This window comes from Stenella coeruleoalba (assembly GCF_951394435.1).
Source record: "Stenella coeruleoalba genome assembly, chromosome: 16".
Taxonomy (NCBI): domain Eukaryota; kingdom Metazoa; phylum Chordata; class Mammalia; order Artiodactyla; family Delphinidae; genus Stenella; species Stenella coeruleoalba.
Genome location: NC_137162.1, coordinates 82,506,495 through 82,524,907, shown reverse-complemented (window position 1 = coordinate 82,524,907; position 18,413 = coordinate 82,506,495). Strand labels below are relative to the sequence as shown.

The following is an 18,413-nucleotide window of genomic DNA, read 5'->3' as shown; positions in this document are numbered from 1 at the left end:
GGAGGCCTGTGCAGGGTGAAGGCCGCCAGTTGTGGAGCGGGGCCGACTGAACACTGGTCAGCACAGAGGGAGGCCTCCTCCCGCCAGGCTGGCCACCTCTGGCCACAGCTGCTCCCTCTCTGAGTCCTGGGCCAGCGTCCTAAGTCTCTGCGCCCTCATCAGACCTTCCTCTCTTTTTCCCCAGGCAGACCACTGCCATCTGCTGACAGCCCCTCCTCACGTCCTCCCTCCTGCAACTTCTCCAGCCCATCTCCGTGTCACAGCGCAACGATGCCACCATTAGTATCAAGATTTTACTTGACGCTACTGGTGATATCGTTAGTATCAATGCTAGGGTTACTGAACATGTATAGCACGTGTCATTGGTAACATTAGTATCGATACTAGTGTTATTGCACGTGTAGTGTGTGTCAGACACTATACCAGGAGCCTGCAGAGATCCTGTGCAGTGGCCATTAACCGCTGTCCCCAGGGAGGGCACAGATGTGCCCAGGATCACACACCAGGTGTCTGATACTCGAGGGCAGGGCCTGACCATGTACAATGATCTCTTCATCTCTGCCTCCTAGGAGAGGACCTGGCCTATGGTAAACATTCAAGAAAATACCTGTTAAATGAATAAATTGGTTATATCAGAGATGGCTTCTAAAACTCAAAAGCTCTCTCTCTTTTTTTTTTTTTTAGCCCTGCTGATGCACTGGCTCCCTCGGATGCTCTTTTACATTTTCCGGGGGGGGGGGGTCTAATATTCAAGATGCAGGCTGTTGCTCAGGCTGTGTGTTTGGCACTGGTTTTGCTCCACGCGGAATCCTTTGCCTGAACTGCCCTGGCATGTCTACGCCCAGGGTATCTGTGGGCAGCAGCCATACCAAGGTGGCTTCCTGATGCCGTGGAGCCGTTGTTGGGGATTTCCTACTTGGGCCTGTCCTGCCTCCTTGTGGCCCTTACCTGCGGCTGCCCAGCCCACCCTCCTGAAGCAGGGCTGGTGTATGACTTCCCACAATCCTGTAGGTCGCCGGACAGTTCTTTGCTGGGCTCCCCGAGGCTCACCTGCGTCCCTGCAGTCAGGTGACGGCTGAGTGGTCTGGGTGTTCGAAGACGGCCTCACGCGCGTGTCCTTGCTGCCTGTTGTCTGGGGTGCCTCGGCTTTCCAGGGTCCTCAGCCGGCTTTCTTACGTGTGGGGACCACAGGGCCGTGTTCTGAGGGGCTGACGAGCCCCTCCTTGCTTCCTGGTTTCTGACACACAGTCGGCTACAGCAAGTCACAGGGCCCAGCCTGGGGTCCAGGTGGCTTGGGGCCATGCACTACAGCTCCTTGGGCGGGGGGAGCAGCGAAGAAATGAGGCCTCAGGACTCCCCTGGTGGCGCAGTGGATAAGAATCGCCTGCCAATGCAGGGGACATGGTTCGAGCCCTGGTCCGGGAAGATCCCACATGCCGTGGAGCAACTAAGCCCATGCGCCACAACTCCTGAGCCTGCGCTCTAGGGCCCGTGAGCCACAACTACTGAGCCCGCGAGCCACAACTACTGAAGCCTGCGCGCCTAGAGCCCGTGCTCTGCAACAAGAGAAGCCACCACAATGAGAAGCTCATGCACCGCAACAAAGAGTAGCCCCCGCCCGCCACAACTAGAGAAAGCCTGCGCACAGCAACAAAGACCCAACACAGCTAAAAATAAATAAATAAATTTATGTAAAAAAAAGGAAAGAAACGCGGCCTCTTTCCTCCACCACCACCCGTGATTCCACATCCATTTCGTTCACGACGGATTTTAGGATTTTCCACCAGACATCCAGTGCGTGTTAAGGTACTTAGCACTTCACGTGTGATGAGAACGTCTGATCTGAATTGGGCTCTTGCCTGATCATGTCCTGTTCACCCTGGGCAGACTCCTTGCCCTTGACTGGTCCTCATTACACCTTAATTCCCGTTCCTGTTACTTTTACTTCTGTTTCTGGGAAGCTCAGAGTGAGAATTCAGACTTGCTTCCTCCTTCCCTCAATCCTGATGTTCCATTTCTTTTGTGTTTCTATTTAGATCTTTTGGTTTAAGCTACCCAGTCCCTTTTGGAAGAATCTGAGCCTTTTGGTGAGGCTCCCTAGCGGAATTTCTTTAAAAACAGATCCTGGCGCTCCTAGTTCATGGGCTTTGCCGGTGGGATGCAGGATTTCGTGCTGTTGCGTAGGCCTGGGTGCACATGAATGAGAGGGAGTTTGCATGTTGTGCTTCATTTCACTCAAGTCGACTCTGCGGTTTCACACCCATGTAAGGCCCGCCTGCCTTCTAATGAGTTCTTTCCGGCCCGTCATTCATCTGGTCCAACACATCCTCAAGGTGGTAACATCTACTGTGTTCAAAGTGTTTCACATTTACTTTCCTTAATCCTCTCAAAATCTAGCATTCTGGGTAATGCTACTGAGAATTTGAAAGATGGATAATTTATACATTTCTGGAACCCAGATTTGAATCTCGTTCTTTCTAGTTTCAAAGCCAATGGACACGTGAATCTTTGGGCTGCAGAGAGTAAATTAACAGGTAAACTGGCTCTTTGAAAGTCAACATTTAAAAACACCTGTGTCAGAAGAGGTGGTTCAATTCTCAGACTTTAATTAACATGCATCAGCAGTGAGAGGCAAGCACCGCGTGGAACACACTCCGTGGGGTTGGCATATCTCGGTGGTGATTCCTGAATGCTACAGACTCTGGGTCTGCAGTGGATAGAAGTCTCACGACTGCTCTTTGTAACTGTGGGATCTTGAGTAATTTGGGTGATTTTTTTGTGGTTTACTTTGCTCTGCCCTAAAATGGAGTGCCTTAACCTTCCAAGGCCGTGGTGTGGGACATGGCTTACTTTTTTTTTTTTTTTTTTGCGGTACGCGGGCCTCTCACTGTTGCAGCCTCTCCTGTTGCGGAGCACAGCCTCTGGATGCGCAGGCTCAGCGGCCATGGCTCACGGGCCCAGCTGCTCCGCTGCATGTGGGATCCTCCCGGACCGGGGCACGAACCTGTGTCCCCTGCATCGGCAGGCGGACTCTCAACCACGGCGCCACCAGGGAAGCCCCATGGCTTCCTTTTTATTGAGAACCTACTACGTGTCACACTCGGCTAGCATCCTCCCACCCTGTTTCACTTAGTTCTTGCAGCGTCATCATGGGTAGCCGTCATGATTCCTACTGCTCTGAGCTCCAGCGCAGGAATCAGAATTGGTCTGTGAACCCTGAGTTCCATGCAGCAAATCACCTCTACCCCATTTCTCCTTGTGATTAAACAAGATAAAGTGTGTGGGCAGGAAAAGCAACCTTGGAAAACAAATATTAGTATAAGATGATAATTTTCTGAAATTGAATAAAAGAAGAGGGGAGGGTAGGCTGCCCCCATTTACTGTCTGACCAGCCGGGCACATCAGACCGCGGAACTGGGCTTAGTTATTCTAACTTCCGGGGGGCTAACAGTCCGCCCAGAGCTGGCCTGGCCTTGTGGACGGAGCATGGACCCTGGGCCGGTCAGACCGGGGTGTGACCCTGTTGCGCTCACTACCCGTTTGTTATGTGCTCTTGATTCAGTCTCTTTGGTTCTCGATTTTCTTGTCTTTTAAATGGAGACGTTAATACTGCCCCTCAAGGATGCCATGAAGAGTGACTGAAATATGTGCACGCAGCTGCCCTAGGGCCCCTGCTCACAGGGAGTGCTCAGTGAATGTCAGGTCTGTGGAGACGGCATCACTGCCATTGTGATCCGCCCCCCTGCGTTCTCTGTCGAGTTAGGGACGGGCCTGGTAGGACAATGGGCTTTGGTCTCTGCACGTAATCACCAGGGAACTTGTGGGAAGGTCTAGCTGCCCCTTAGTTTAATAGGTCAGTGCCAGCCGTGGCCACAAGCACGCAAGATCAGTTCGGTCTTTCGTTGTCCGGTTTCTTGGAAAAAAATGCTCAGTAGGGAAAGGGTTGGACACAAAGAGCTGGGCCCTTCAACAGGCCTGTCGGGGCAGAGTCCAGCAGTCCCTGCCTGGACAGCAGCCCTCTCTGGGCCCGTCTCCAATTCCAGGGCAGGGGAGACCTCCGCGGGTTCTAGAACAGTGCCTCGCCCTCACACCTTAAAAGCAGGGCCAGGCTCACACCTGTTTCTAGACCTTGGGCAGCTCTTGTAGCCTCAGGACATACGTGAGCCTGATGCCTTAATGCTATGAAATAGTGTGTAGGTTAGAAATTCCAACCTAAACACGCCTGTGTTAAAATTTATTATTCATGAAGGTAATTTAAAAATATGACGGAAAGTTTGAGAAGCGGAAGACAACGCTCATTCTTCTCCACTCCCAACACAACCATTTTTGTTTTAGTGCGTTTCCTTCCAGGCTCATCTATACGGATAACCTTTTTTTATAGTTTGTTTTATTGTGTACATAAAATTTTGTCTCCTGCTTTTCCATGTAATGTATTATATGCATTTTGCATACGGTTGTGTGGTCTTTATAATTCTTAATGGTTGCATAATATTCTTTTGAGGGGCTGTACCGTAATTTAACTCACCTCCTATTGGTGAATGTTTTAAGTTTCTTCTTTTTTTCTTTTATAACCAATGCTGCAACATCCATGCATAAAATCTGTTTCTTATTTTGGGTTAGTTCATGAGGATAAATTCACAGAAATGACGTTTCTCAGCTTAAAAGTTACGTGTCTTTCTAGTTCTTGGTATGTGGTGTCAGATTGCTTTCCAGTCGAGTTCAACTAATTTACATTCTATCCTTTTGCTTTTTTTTTTAAGATGTTGGGAGTAGGAGTTTTAGTAATTTATTTTTGCTGTGTTGGGTCTTCGTTTCAGTGCGAGGGCTTTCTCTAGTGGTGGCAAGCAGGGGACACTCTTCATCGCGGTGCACGGGCCTCTCTTGTTGCAGAGCACAGGCTCCAGACGCACAGGCTCAGTAGTTGTGGCTCACGCGCCTAGTTGCTCCGCGGCATGTGGGATCTTCCCAGACCAGGGCTCGAACCCGTGTCCCCTGCATTAGCAGGCAGATTCTCAACCACTGCACCACCAGGGAAGCCCTGCTTTTTTTTTAAAAAAACATCTTTATTGGAGAATAATTGCTTTACAGTGGTATGTTAGTTTCTGCTGTATAACAAAGTGGATCAGCTATACATATACATATGTTCCCATATCTCTTCCCTCTTGCGTCTCCCTCCCACCCTCCCTATCCCACCCCTCTAGGTGGTCACAAAGCACCGAGCTGATCTCCCTGTGCCATGAGGCTGCTTCCCACTAGCTATCTATTTTACGTTTGGTAGTGTATATATGTCCATGCCACTCTCTCACTTCGTCCCAGCTTACCCTTCATAACCTTTTGCTTTTAAATAAGGGAGTGAGACATCTGTAGCCCATGTTGTAATAGCACATACTTGGAATCGTGTGGAAAATGCCCCCGGGCAGAGAATGGACATGTAAATAAGTGCGCCAGAGGTAAAGAGTCCGGCAGCCTGTCCCTGACTGGGACGGTGCACCTTGTCCCAGGGCAGAACAAACGAGGGAGGGGCTTCTGTGCAAACAGCACCCCTGGAACCTGCTGGCGGCCAGTGCCCAGCGGGGCTGGCTTTCCTGCTCATGGGGGCAGGTCTCTCCACACGGAGTCCTGCTCTCGTTAGGGGCTGGTCACTCACGTTAGGAGCTGCATGTGAACGGTCCACCTGGCTTCTGTAATCTGATCTAAACAACCTTGGAGGAAAAGGGCTTGGCACTGTAGAAAAACCAGGGTTTTGGAACAGGCTCAAGTGGAATCCAGGCTCCGGTGGTACCGCCTTAACCCCCTTTCCCAGGTGTCACTTCTCTGTGAAATGGGCTAATGGTGCATGAGTGTTCAGTTTGCACAAATCCATCGTGAAAGAGGAATTTGTAATTAATAAAGACCTTATGAGAAAAATAGATTTAGGACAACCCTTCTGGAGTGTGTGGGTAATATTCACTTCGCAAGTAGCCGTTGAACTCTAAATCAAGAGAATGTTGATGGGAACATGTAAATTTTAAATTAATAACAATGCTGAACAGTTCCCATTTACTGTTGCTCATGTGCTAGAAATTTCAGAAAATCTCTCCCTGCCATCTCACTGAGATGCTCACGAGTTTATTTCCTTGGTTGCGGTGACATGCATCTTTCAAGATGTACCTCCTACGTGGTGTTTCTGGTACTCTAGGCACATCACTAATTCCCTTTAAAAAAATCCACGTGGTCACCTTCATTTTACCTGCTGACCTTGACGTGAATTATCACAGATCCTTCAAACACCTTCTCCTTACGCCTTCAGGCTGCCGGGCCTTGCCTGGCCTTGGCCTTGGCCGTGGGCGTGGGCTGGGCCCTCTGCCCTCCCCTCTCCCGGGGCGGCTCTGGGAAAGCTGCCTCCCTCCCCTACTGCACCACGTCTTCCCTTTTCCCGACGCCAGGTCTCTGTGATTCTGGTTGTCTCAGAAGAGAGGTGGATCGACATCCACATCCTGCCTGAACTGAGACTGTTCCCCCGGTACCGGCTGCGTGCACCGTGGTGGGCAGTTACCTGCTCCTGTGCGTTGGGTGTCACTGGGTGATAGGCCTTCCCGCTCATGCTTGGTCAGCTGTTCCTGGGCCACACTTCTAGGAATTTATGATTCTGTGAGGATTTGCGATTAGAGAAGGGGAAAAACAGTTACAAATTTTCCATTTCATTTGTAACCCTGGGCCGCCTTGGAGCCTTCGCATCTCATTCTAGGACCCACTTTTCCCCTGGAGCCACCCTTCAGAAGACTCAGGATCTGGTGCCCATGGAGGGTCTAGTCTCACCCATCCCTCCCCGGAGCCAGTTCTGACTCAGGTGTTTACCGAGCTGAGCAGGGCAGGGACCTGTGGGATGAGGACCCGAGGCCCCAGTGGAGGGGACGTAGTGCGAGCTGGCGGCACCTACTGGTGACAGGGCGGCGTTGCAGCCGGTTCTGCGAGCCCGCATACACCTGGGAGCCCAAGCAAGTGGGGAAGCAGCTTTGCCAGAGCATCGAAGCCGCCAGGCCGGGCGTGGAGGGGGTCCTGGAGGAGATGAGAATGCGGGGAGTGGGGTGGCGTGGGCGTGGCCTCTGGAGGTGGAAGGGAGGACGTGGTGGTGCAGGGCCGCCGAGGAAGCGCTTGCCTCTCCCTGCAGCTCTGCTCAGCGCCTGGCCAGGCGGCTACATGCTAACCTCTCTCCTGCCACTTTTTTCCTCATCTATTGGGAATTACTGTTTTTCAATATTAAAAGACAATTGACTTTTACATAAGTCATGGGGGAAAGAATTTTCTAAAATACATTGGGGTTTTTTTTGTTTTTTTTTTTGTAAAAAGACATTTTCTAGTCAAGTTTGCTGCAATTCATCATTCGCCTCAAGTAAGAGAACCTGCTTCAGCTAATGTTGAGAATCCCAGAACATGAGGGGCAGCAGTTAAGAAGGGGCTTTGTCCAAGACTCCTAACAGGAGAAGCCGTTTCTCTGTTTACAGGAAGAAAGAGGTGGAATGAGAGCCCGTGATAAAGGAGGAGGCCATAAATGTCAGGCGCTTAGCCCAGCTGTGGCCTCTCCTTTGTCATCTGCTTTGGGACCCGGAGCGGTCTTGCATCGTAAACTCTTGCGAGGAATAAGGAATGTTAATAGCCCTCCTTGTATTCCCCACCTGCCCACCCTGCAGGGCCACCTGCTGCTCTGCCCTGAGCACAGGCGTTAGGATTGATGGATTGCTCTTGAAAAGGGATTGTGGCGTGAAATAGGTTGCCCCTGGGTGTGTGTCTCATTGCAAAATTGGCTTTAAAATCAGGAAATGCTGACCCACACCTTAGTTCCCTGAAGGGAGAGGGCTTAAAATTGCCATTAAAAATGGAGACACCCTGGAAGTACATGGTTGATAGGCGTTGGCTCAGGAGTGTTTAATATGATTATTTTCCTTTTACGTAAATAAGATCTCCGGGCACACTTTATCTTTAGAGCTGTTTTAGATTTACAGAAGAAAATGGGAACACAGTGCAGCGTTCCTATGCACCCCTAACCAGTTTCGCTTATTATTAAAGAACCAATGTTGGTAATGTTATTATTAACTACGGTTCTTACTTTATTCTCATTTCCTGAGTTTCTCCCTAATGTCCTTTTTCTGTTCCAACAGCCTGTCCAGGTAGCACATTTCATTTAGTTATCGCATCTCTTCAGGCTCCTCTGGGCTGTGACAGTTTCCCCGCCTTCCTTGTTTTGATGACCTTGACAGTTCTGAGGAGGCCTGGTCAGGGATTTTGTAGAATATCCCTCATCTGGGGTTTGTCTGATGTTCTTGCCCAGAGGCTGGGATGCAGCGGGCGGGGGCAGGACCAGGCCTCGGGGAGACTGGCCTTGCCGTCTCGCTGCCTGGCTCGCTGGCCGCGCAGGCCCTGATTCTTTAACCCCCAGCCCGTTGACTGTCGCCTGAGTAAGGGTTGGGACTCTGGCGGGAGCTTGCTGTGGGAAGCTCACCTGAGCTGTTCCAGCTCCTGCAGCCTGTTCTACCAGCTCTGCCCGAAGTGATGAGACAGGATGGGCTGGGCCAGGACTCACTGCCACCCACACAGTGTTCAGAAGCGGTGGGGTGCCTGGGCCCAGCACTACCCCTTCCTCTTCCAGTGATGACCAGCAGGAAAGAGGACATTCTTCCTCTTACACCAAGTCACTGTTCCAGCGGGTCTCTTACTTAGAAGCAGCAACCCCGCTCTGACTTTATAAATGCAGTGATGTGGGTGTTTGCGGACTGCAGGCTCCCGGTGTTAGGAGGCGCCTAGCCTAGCTGAGGGGCCTCCCAGGCGTTCCGGCCTTCTTTCCTCAGGACCCTTTCCGAGTGAGTTAAAACTGCCTTTGTCACTTTGTCAGTGAGTTACGTGCCCTAGGTAGAAAGCAGACGTTTGGATGCTGCCACCTTGTATCAGAGCCTTCCTCACCCTCTGGAGAGAAGACCTCGGGACTGGTCCCCACCCTGACCAGCTAGAAACAAGGATAAGCCTCTGTGGTTCCCCTGTGGTCACTTCAGAGGGAGAATGCTAGGCGGGGAGGGTCTAGGTCTTCAGCCGGAAACTAAATCCACTCTTGAAAATGTGCTTTCAAGCAAACCCCTTAACTAGTTTTCAGTGTCTTAGCTTGGCAGCGCGCTCTTAAGAAGTGGGCTGTGGAAATAGAAATTATCGCATCTTTTTAACACATCTGGCAGCCTGGCTTTCTTTCCCCAACCTGGCATGTTGCTGTACAGATTGGTCATGGTGGTGGTAATCACTGAACAGTCATCAAATAACGGTGAAAAGTAGACAGTTGGTGAGAAAGGAATCAAGTAGTCATTCAGATGGTATTTTTGATAAGTTGATCTGCCTCTGAGCATACGGTCTAGTCAGCTGAAGGAATTTGACGGTGACAACATGTATTTCCATGAGCAGAGGGTGAAAGCAACCTGTTTGTTTTCTTTTTTCCTCCCCAGCGGATGTTTTTACCTTTGCTAACAAAGCGTTAGGCATTTAAACTTAATGGAGGCATCCTTTGATGGTTCAGCTGTATACATTTATTCTTTGTTATCTAGTTTTCCATGTGTAGGCATGTTTATTTTGGTGGTGGTTCGTAATTCAAACACGTTACCGTAGGCGGGAATAGTCTTTATATCGGGCGGTGGGTAAGGGGGCAGCGTGAGGTGCAATGACATTTTTACCGCACAGACTTGCACACGCGAATCGCCGTCGGGGTACAGTGGTGTTCTGTCTGCCTGCGGGATAGTTTGGCCCCATCGCTGACATTGTCAAGTCAATGTGGTGGATTTAGAATCTGTGCACCTCCTCTCGCCAGGGGTCTAGGCCCATCCTCTTGGGTGCAGGCTGGACAGGACTGGTGACGCGCCTCTCGTGGATGACGCGGAGCTGCGACTGCGTGTGGTTTCCAGGACCGGGCCTGGGGTCCTCTCTCCCTCGACTCCGCCTCCCCTGCCCCTCTTCCCCTCCCAGGTCACTTACTGGGGGAGGCCAGCGGCTGTGGGTGAGTTCTTGGTGAAGAACTGGGTCTCCAGTCAGCAGCCCTGGAGGGGCCCGTCCTGGAAGCATCCCTGGGCCCCGTCGGACCTTCAGATGGCGACGGCCCCAGCTGACTCATGGGCTCACGAGAGACTGTGGGCCGGATCCAGCCAGTTTCTTGACCCTCTGAAGCTGTGCAGGATACTAAGTGCTTTCTGTTTTAAGTTACTCAGTTTTGAGGGCGTTGGTTTGGCAGCAGGTGGGAACACAAGAAGTCACCTGGCCCTTCTGGTTCTCTCCTCATCTGTGACATGAGGGTTGGCCTAGTGCCCTTAACAAGTTGACAGCTGTCTGCCGAGCCTCAGGGGCAGCCCTGCCAGCCGGCTGTGCCCGCCCCTCCCACGGCGGCCTCCCTGCCTCTGTCCCACCCGCTTCCCTCTTGGCCCTGGCTCACCCACTGCCGGGACTGGAACTTTGTCTCTGGCAAAAACCAAGTGCACGGTTTATTTATCTCCTCTTTTTTTTTGGCTGTGTTGGGTCTTCGTTGCTGCGCACGGGCTTTCTCTAGTTGCGGCGAGCGGGGGCTACTCTTCTGTTGGCGGTGCACGGGCTCAGCAGTTGTGGCTCGCGGGCTTCAGTAGTTGTGGCTCACGGGCTTCAGTAGCTGTGGCACGCGGCCTCAGTAGCTGTGGCACACGGGCTTCAATAGTTGTGGCTCATGGGCTCTAGAGCACAGGCTCAGTAGTTGTGGCACTCGGGCTCAGTAGTTGTGGCTCACGGGCTCTAGAGCACAGGCTCAGTAGTTGTGGCACACGGGCTTAGTTGCTCCATGGCATGTGGGATTTTCCCAGACCGGGACTCGAACCTGTGTCCCCTGCATTGGCAGGCGGATTCTTAACCACTGCGCCACCAGGGAAGTCCCTTTTTCCTTTTATTTTGAAACAGAGACAGGATCACATTGGGAATAGAGTGGAGAAAACCATTTTAATAACTAAACCTATATTTACACTTAATTTTCATAACTGTTCAAGAAACCAACCTATCGGATTTACTGTTTCTGAAAATAACGTCATTTTGTTAAAAGTCGTTGCTGCTTTACCTACTTAGAAATAGGATGGATTTTGTCGGCCGAACCCTTTACTTATGGTAGATAAATAGACGTTCCTCAGTCGTTTATTTTCATTTGGTCTCACTCATGGCCTGATTTAATTCCTCTTGTGCTTCAGGTAATAGACTGTTTCTGTTGTATGCATCTGTAAGAATAATGCATGCCTTGGGCTCTTGGACTGAAAACTAATCAAATTCAAATATCTAATAACTACCAGCTAGGTAAGTTAGTGAGTAGGGGGAATTAACGTTTGCAGTATCTGGCCCAAATGCCATCTAATAAGGAAGAGAGGGTCTCAGTGCGCTAGTCGAGGCTCTCTGGGTCTTTCCGGAGGCCGCATGCGGATGTAGCAGCCAAGGCTGTAAAGTCGAGTAGGCGGGCAGCGGAGTCGTCTCAGTCTGGTCGGTAGAGAATCCTAGTTCTTGGGTTACATTTCCTGACAGAATTCAGTTTTCAGTGAGAACCAGCGAGCCTTCCCTGGTCTGCATTTGTCTGCAGTGTCTTCTGTGTGTGGGTGAGTCATTACGTATTCATAGTATCAGCATCCCTCTGAGGGCGGGAGAAGCAAAGCAGAGATGGGTCTGCATCCTGGGAAATAATAGAGGCTTACGGATCAGATCACAGGCTTTGAATTCTCTGCAACTTTTGACCCAGCATCAGACCACATCATTACTCCTCTAATCCCAGCAGTTTATGGTTGTCACTAAAAAGAGGACCTGTCTGTCCCTGAGTCTCTGAACACGGAGAAAACCAACAGCTCAGTTGTGGCGCGTCCCGGATACCAGCAGGTACTGGGCGAGAGAGCCTCTCCCTCTGTTTGTATTCGGTGCATTTCCATTTGTAAACGGAGCCTCCACTGGTGTGAATTAGTCTTATAACGTATGCAAATGTATGGGAGGGGGATGGTTATGATGAAAAGCGTCCACTGCGAAGTGAGCAAAGCCAGTTAATCCAATCTGAGTAAATAGGACGAGGGTTTTCTTCAGCTGCATTTGTTATTGAGCAGTTACCCTAAGACCACGCCACGCTTTTGTGGGTGCAAAAGAAATGTGCCCGAGCCCCTACCTTGAAAGGACACCTGCAGTGCTTCTAGATACCGACCCTTAGCGGATTACAAGTAGCACGAGTGATCAAGTGCTCCTGCGAGGGGCTGCTCCCTGGGACTCCAAGGGGACCTCCAGGCACTTAGCCCCCGTCCCTGCCTTCGAGAAGATAGGCCACTTGCTCAGCCCCCCAGGGTCACCGGCAGAGCCGTGGCCAGAACCCGAGGCTCTGGCTCCCAGGCCGGGGCTCGTCCCAGCGTGCCGTGGGTCCTACTTGTCCCTGAAATGCTGGCCTCTCCTGCCACCCTGGACCCTGTCCTCACTGGGGTCACCCCCGCCACCCCCCCACTCCGGGCCATTCCAGAGCTCCAGTCACCGGTCCCCATTTCTTTTCCGCCTCTTGGTATCTCGCGGTAACCCCAGCATTTCTAGAACAGACCGGTCTTTACTTCCTGGCGCCACCCACCCCCCACCCAAACGACTTCCCCCGTTTCTTGTGGGTGACTGTCACCCCCTGCCAGCTGTGCCGCCCCACCCTGGCTGCCTCGCCCTTCGGGCCTCCTGGCCCCTCTCCTGTCCCCTCCATCACCCCCTCACCACCACCAGAGTGACATTTCCAGAACACGAGTCTCAAGTCTCTGAGTGTCTCGCCTCCTCCCTGTCGTTCTGTTTCCTTGTTTCTCTTGTGGGGTCCGGTCCGGACTCTCTGCTGAGGGGCGGTGACACGGGCACGGGCCATGCCGTCCCACGGGGGTGTCCCCTGGGCCCTCGGCCCTTCCCTGACGTCCGGCAGAGGCGCGGGACGGTGACCCGCAGAGCAGGCATGACAGGCGGGTGGCAGGCGGTCCTGCGGGCACCGTCTCAGCCGGTGGATCAGGTGGGCCGGCCCGAACTAGAGGAATTTAGAGTGACCTGACGTGTTCTGACTGGGAAATGCACTGTTTTCCTCTACTTTGGGCTGCCTTGGTGCTGGAGGGGAACTGTATTCTCCGAGGGCGGGGCACTGGGATGATAGAGACCCTGGAGGCCCCGGCACTAAATTTCCTGCAGCTCATCTCTAACCTCACTGTGTGTTCTGTGTGACTCGGTGTTCGGTGCACCAGCTTCCTCAGCTGTAGGATGGGGCAGTGCTAGCGCCTTAAGGAGGATGAACTTGTGGGCAGGGTCTAGAATGGGGCTGGGCACCTAGGAAGTGCCCTGTATTAGCGGCAGAGGTGTTCCCCCTCCTCCCCCTGCGCCTCCCTCCTCTCCTCCCCCTCCCCTCATTCTCCTCCCCCTCCCCTTCCTTCCCTCTGCCCCCTCCCCTCCCCCTCCCCCCTTCCTCCCCTTCCTCCCCTCATCTCCCCTCCTCCTCCTCTCCCTCCTCCCGTCATTCTCCTCTTCCCCTCCCCTTCCTCCCCTCCGCCCCCTCCCCCTCCCCTCCCCTCCCTCCCCTCTCCCTCCCCTCCCTCCCCTCTCCCTCCCCTCCCCTCCCCTCCCCTCCCCTCCCCCTCCCTCCCCTCCCCCCTCCCCTCCCCTCCTCTCCCCTTCCCCTCCCCCTCCCCTCCCCTCCTCTCCTCTCATCCTCCTCCTCCCCCTCCTACTCTGGGAATTGGCAGTGAACATGGTGATTTGCACTATTTGACTTGGAGTCCAGAACAAAACAGTCCTTTGTGGATGACTCCCTAGAAACGTATTCTTGGATTTTTCTGACATTGTGAGAATCTCGCTCTTGTAACTTGGTTCAAACTGAGCCCTGGGCTGCCATTCCCATCCTGATTTATAAAGGGCCAACTCGAGCTGCTCGCCCACTGTGTAGCCTGGACAATTTGCATAACCTCTCCGGTCTTCTATGCCCCCATTGTAAGATAGGAATGATAAAATGGCGGGCTTGTTGCCAGGATGAAAAAGTATCTTCGTACAGTGCCTGGTGCATAGCAGGCACTCATAAATAGCGCATAGCATCATGTCGCCCGCTGGGACCTTGCGGTGCCCTCGTTATGTAGCAGGTCCTCGTCCTCGGCCTTGGTTCTATGGTGGGCTCAATTCATTGTCCCGGGGAGTGGGGGGGGAGGGGAGACAGGTTAGGGTGTGTTACATATGGACCAGTCAATCTTGTTTGTGGGAAGAGGGAGACATTTATTTTCTAAGAAAACATTGATGATTGACTTACAGATGTTGATTTGGTGAATATTACAGTGCGGTGGCCACATCAGCAATGTTCACTTTTTTTTTTCATTCACTTTCGATTTTATTCGAGTACAAGGTTAAATGGTGTGATCCATTTGCCAGTGTGTGTAGTAGGCCAGATGCCTGAGGGAAAAAGTTGTTAGCCACAAAATGTTACAAGCAAGCTGCAAAATAAAAATTAATAAGCTTAATTAGAAGTCTACCCAGTGTGACTCTGCTAATTTCATTACTTGCTGGATTTAGTGTTCGCACGTTTCTTTACGTCGTGAAGGCAGAGAGTAGGTCAGATTCTCTCACTCCATTGCAGATGCCGAGATTGCCTGGAAATCTTTGCCAATAGTAAATTGAAAGTTTATTTATAACCAAGTCATCTCAAAAGCCAAATTACAATTCGAAACATTTTTTTCGCAGCCAAAAGTATTTAAATTGGGATACAGATGCATTTCAATACATTTGTTACAGTGTGGGCTAGGATCTTCAGAAGTCAGAGCACCTGGGCCCCTTGAAAGCCTGAGAAGGCCTTGTGACAGGTCGCCGGGGTGGGCTAGGACCACCCAGGTGCTGGGCGTTGCTGACCTGCGCACTGTGTCTACAGGGAGTCATCCTCCCAGTGCCCCCCCCCCCCCCCGCCCATCATCCCCGTGGTGGCCTTGAGGGGATAAAGCAGCTTCACTTCACCTCAGAAGCAACTGAAGGAAAAGCTGGCCTCCAGAGGAGGAGACTGAGGCCGTTTGTCTTTAATTACTCTACTTTTTGAGTAAAAATGCAGATTGTTGGGAGAGCAAGTTGCCTTTGGGAAAAAGATGTCTGATTTGGCCTAGCCCCTGAGAATTAACGCTTCCTGCAGATCTCGCTTCACGTCTTAAGAGCCAAAATGCCCCCAGCGGTCACGCAGCCCATGCTGGCTGGAGGAATGTTAGTGGAACAGACGTGAGCAGAACTGGTTGGGTCTCCCCTGAAGGAGGGGACCTAAGGCCGCCAACAGCCTAATAGCATCTGCTGGGGAAATGGCCAGTTGACAGGGCTTGGCCCACCGAAGTCTGTGTGGGAAAATTACTAGCCGTGGGGTATGTCTTATCTGGGTTATATACAGAAACCTTTCTTGTTGTATTCGCAGAAATCAGGTCCCAAGTGGTTGAAAAACATACTTAGCTCTGTGGTCATGGGGTTGTCTGATTCATGTTGATGGATTAAATTGCTCGTGCGGATGAGTTGAATAAATTCTACCAGAGTCTCTCTTCTTCTGGTTTTACAAGAAGCCCTTAGTTTGCAGCTCTTTTCCACTGGCAGCCCTTCTAGAGGAGCGGAGGAAAATCTCCGCCATCCTTTGCCCTTCCTCCGCTGTTACTCAGTGGGATGAAAGGAATCATTTAACAACCTCTGAGCAGGGCTCAATGGCCCTTAGGGAGACTCTCTGATCCTAAGGTGCCCTTAAGCCACAGAAGACGTCTGGAGAGCTGCCCTTATTTTAATGGCTTTGATTTAACCACTATTGAATTCTCTTATTTAATCCAGTTTCCCTATCTCCCTTCCCCACCCTCCCAGATCCTCAAAGCCCAGGGAGTTTCCAGAGTATTTCTTTCCATAGATAAGTGATACACATAGACAATGGAGAGAGAAACACAGGTCCTTCCTTGGAAAGTTCACGCCAAGAACTTGGACAGAGTCACTTCTGTCCTTGGGTCTCCACCACTGAGCAGGTCTGGGGTGCAGTCCTCGGATGGGAGGACTCATTGTTTATTGACCTGATGAATGAAGGTGGGCTCCAGGAACCTGTCGACTCACTTGGTGTCTTTGCTCCCCCAGGAGGACTGGAATGACATTGACCCAATTAAAAAGAAAGACCTTCATCACAGCAACGGGGATGAGAAAGCACAGAGCATGGAGACCCTCCCTCCAGGTACTGCAGCAGCTCCCAGGGCCAGGCCAGCCTTGGGCTGCTGGTGGGTGGTGGGGACCTGTCTTGCCCACTAACTGTGAATGAGCTGAATGTGGCATCTGGAGTGTATCGCCTGTGGGGTAGGGAATGCACTTCCTAGGGCAGCTGGAGACACTGCCCTAGAGCAATGTTTTGCTGTCTTCCTTCAGGCCTTTAGTGGGTGGTGAAATGAGTTTACTGGGAGGTGACAAGAATTTCTTGGAAGAAAAAATATCGGTAGAATAAACTAAAAAATACAGGATGGGATGTATTGGTTCACAGATTTTTGTTTTTTTAACAGACTTTATTTTTTTAGAGCAGTTTTAGGTTTGCAGCAAAATTGAGCAGAAAGTACATAGGTTTCCACAGACCCCCCCCCACCCCCCCACCCCCCACCCCCGCACAGACTCCGCCACTATCAACATCCCCCACGAGATGGGACATTTGTTATAATCAGTGAACCAACACTGATGCATCGTCATCACCCCAGCGTCCATAGTTTACGTTAGGACTCACTCATGGTGTTGTATATTCAGTGACATGAATTCACCACTGCGGTATCCTACAGAGTAGTTTCACTGACCTAAAAATCCTTTGTGCTCTGCCTATTACCCCTTCTTCCCCCAATCCCTGGCAACCACCGATCCTTTTACTGTCTCCCTGGTTTTTGCCTTTTCCAAAATGTCACATAGTTGGAATCAGATCAGACGTAGCCTTTTCAGACTGGCTTCTTCCACTTAGTAACATGCATTGAGCGTTAATCTATGTCTTTTCACGGCTTGGTAGCACTTTTGTTTTTATCGCTGAATTGTATTCTGTTGTCTGGATATATCACAATTTATTTATCCATTCACCTCCAGAGGACATCGTGGTTGCTTCCAAGTTTTGGCAGTTATGAATAAAGCTGCTGTAAACATCTGTGTGCAGTTTTCTTGTGTGGACATAAGATTTCAATTCATTTGGGTGAATTCAAGGAGTGCCACTGCTGGATCATATGGTAGGAATACATTTATGTTTATAAGAAATCGCCAAACTATCTTCCAAAGTGGCTGCACCATTGTGCGCTCCCACCAGCAATGAATTAGAGTTCGTTTTGCTGCACACCCTCACCAGCAATTGGTGGTGTCACGGTTTTTTTTTTTTTATTGTGGCCCTTCTGATAGTTTGGAAGTGGTAGCTTATTGATGTTTTAATTTGCAATTCCCTAATCTGTAAAACTTTGTGGAAGTGTCCCGTTCAGGTCTTCTGCCCACATTTTAATCAGGTCGCTCCTTTTCTTATTGTTGACTTTTAAGAGTTCTTTGAGTATTTTGGATAATAGTCCTTTATCAGATGTGTGATTGCAAATATTTTCCCTCAGTCTGTGGCCTGTCTTCTTATTCTCTTGACAGTGTCCTTCCCAGAGCAGAAAGTTTTAATTTAATGAAGTTTAGCTTTATGAGTTCTTTCGTAGATTATACCTTCGATGTATCTAAAAAGTCATCGCTATACCCAAGGTTACCTAGATTTTTTTCCTATGTTGTCTTCTAGGAGTTTTATCATTTTGTGTTTCATATTTATGTCTGTGATCCATTTAGTTATAAGGTCTGTGTCTAGATTTTTTTTTTTCTTGCACGTGGGTATCCAGTTGTTCCAGTATTATTGTTGAAAAGGCCATGGTTGTTTCATTGTGTTGCCGTTGCTCCTTTGTCAAAAGTCAGTTGACTATATTTATGTGGGTCTATTTCTGGGCTCTGTTTTCTCTTCCATAGACTTATTTGTCTGTTCTTTCCCCAGTACTATGTTGTCTTGATTACTTTAGATTTATATTTGGTCTTGAAGTTGTTGAGTAATGTCAGTCCTCCAACCTTGCTCTCTCCCTTCAGTATTGTGTTGGCTTTTCTGGGTTTTTTTTGTTTGGCTGTTTGTTTTGCCTTTTCATGTAAACTTTGGAATTAGTTTGTTGATACCCATAGAATACAGCTTGCTGAGATTTTGATTTGGATTGTGTTGAATCTACGGGTGAAGTTAGTAAGAACTGAGCTTGACAATATTGAGCCTTCCTATCCATGAACATGGAATATCTCTCCATTTATTTAGTTCTTTTTAAATTGTTTCATCAGAGTTTTATGGTTTTGGTCATATACATTTTGTGCCAATTTTGTTAGACTTGTACCAAAGTATTTTGATTTGGGGGATGCTAATGTAAATG

The 18,413-nt window shown here is 50.3% G+C and overlaps 1 protein-coding gene across 1 annotated transcript in view; it reads left to right on the top strand.

Annotated features, from left to right (window-relative positions):
- Nucleotides 1-18,413, top strand: part of GALNT2 (polypeptide N-acetylgalactosaminyltransferase 2) — a 179,635-nt gene that overhangs the window by 78,622 nt on the left and 82,600 nt on the right. The window contains exon 2 of the mRNA XM_079899955.1: nucleotides 16,111-16,204. Coding sequence (XP_079756081.1) covers nucleotides 16,111-16,204 — 94 coding nt within the window. The remainder of the gene's footprint in view (nucleotides 1-16,110; nucleotides 16,205-18,413) is intronic.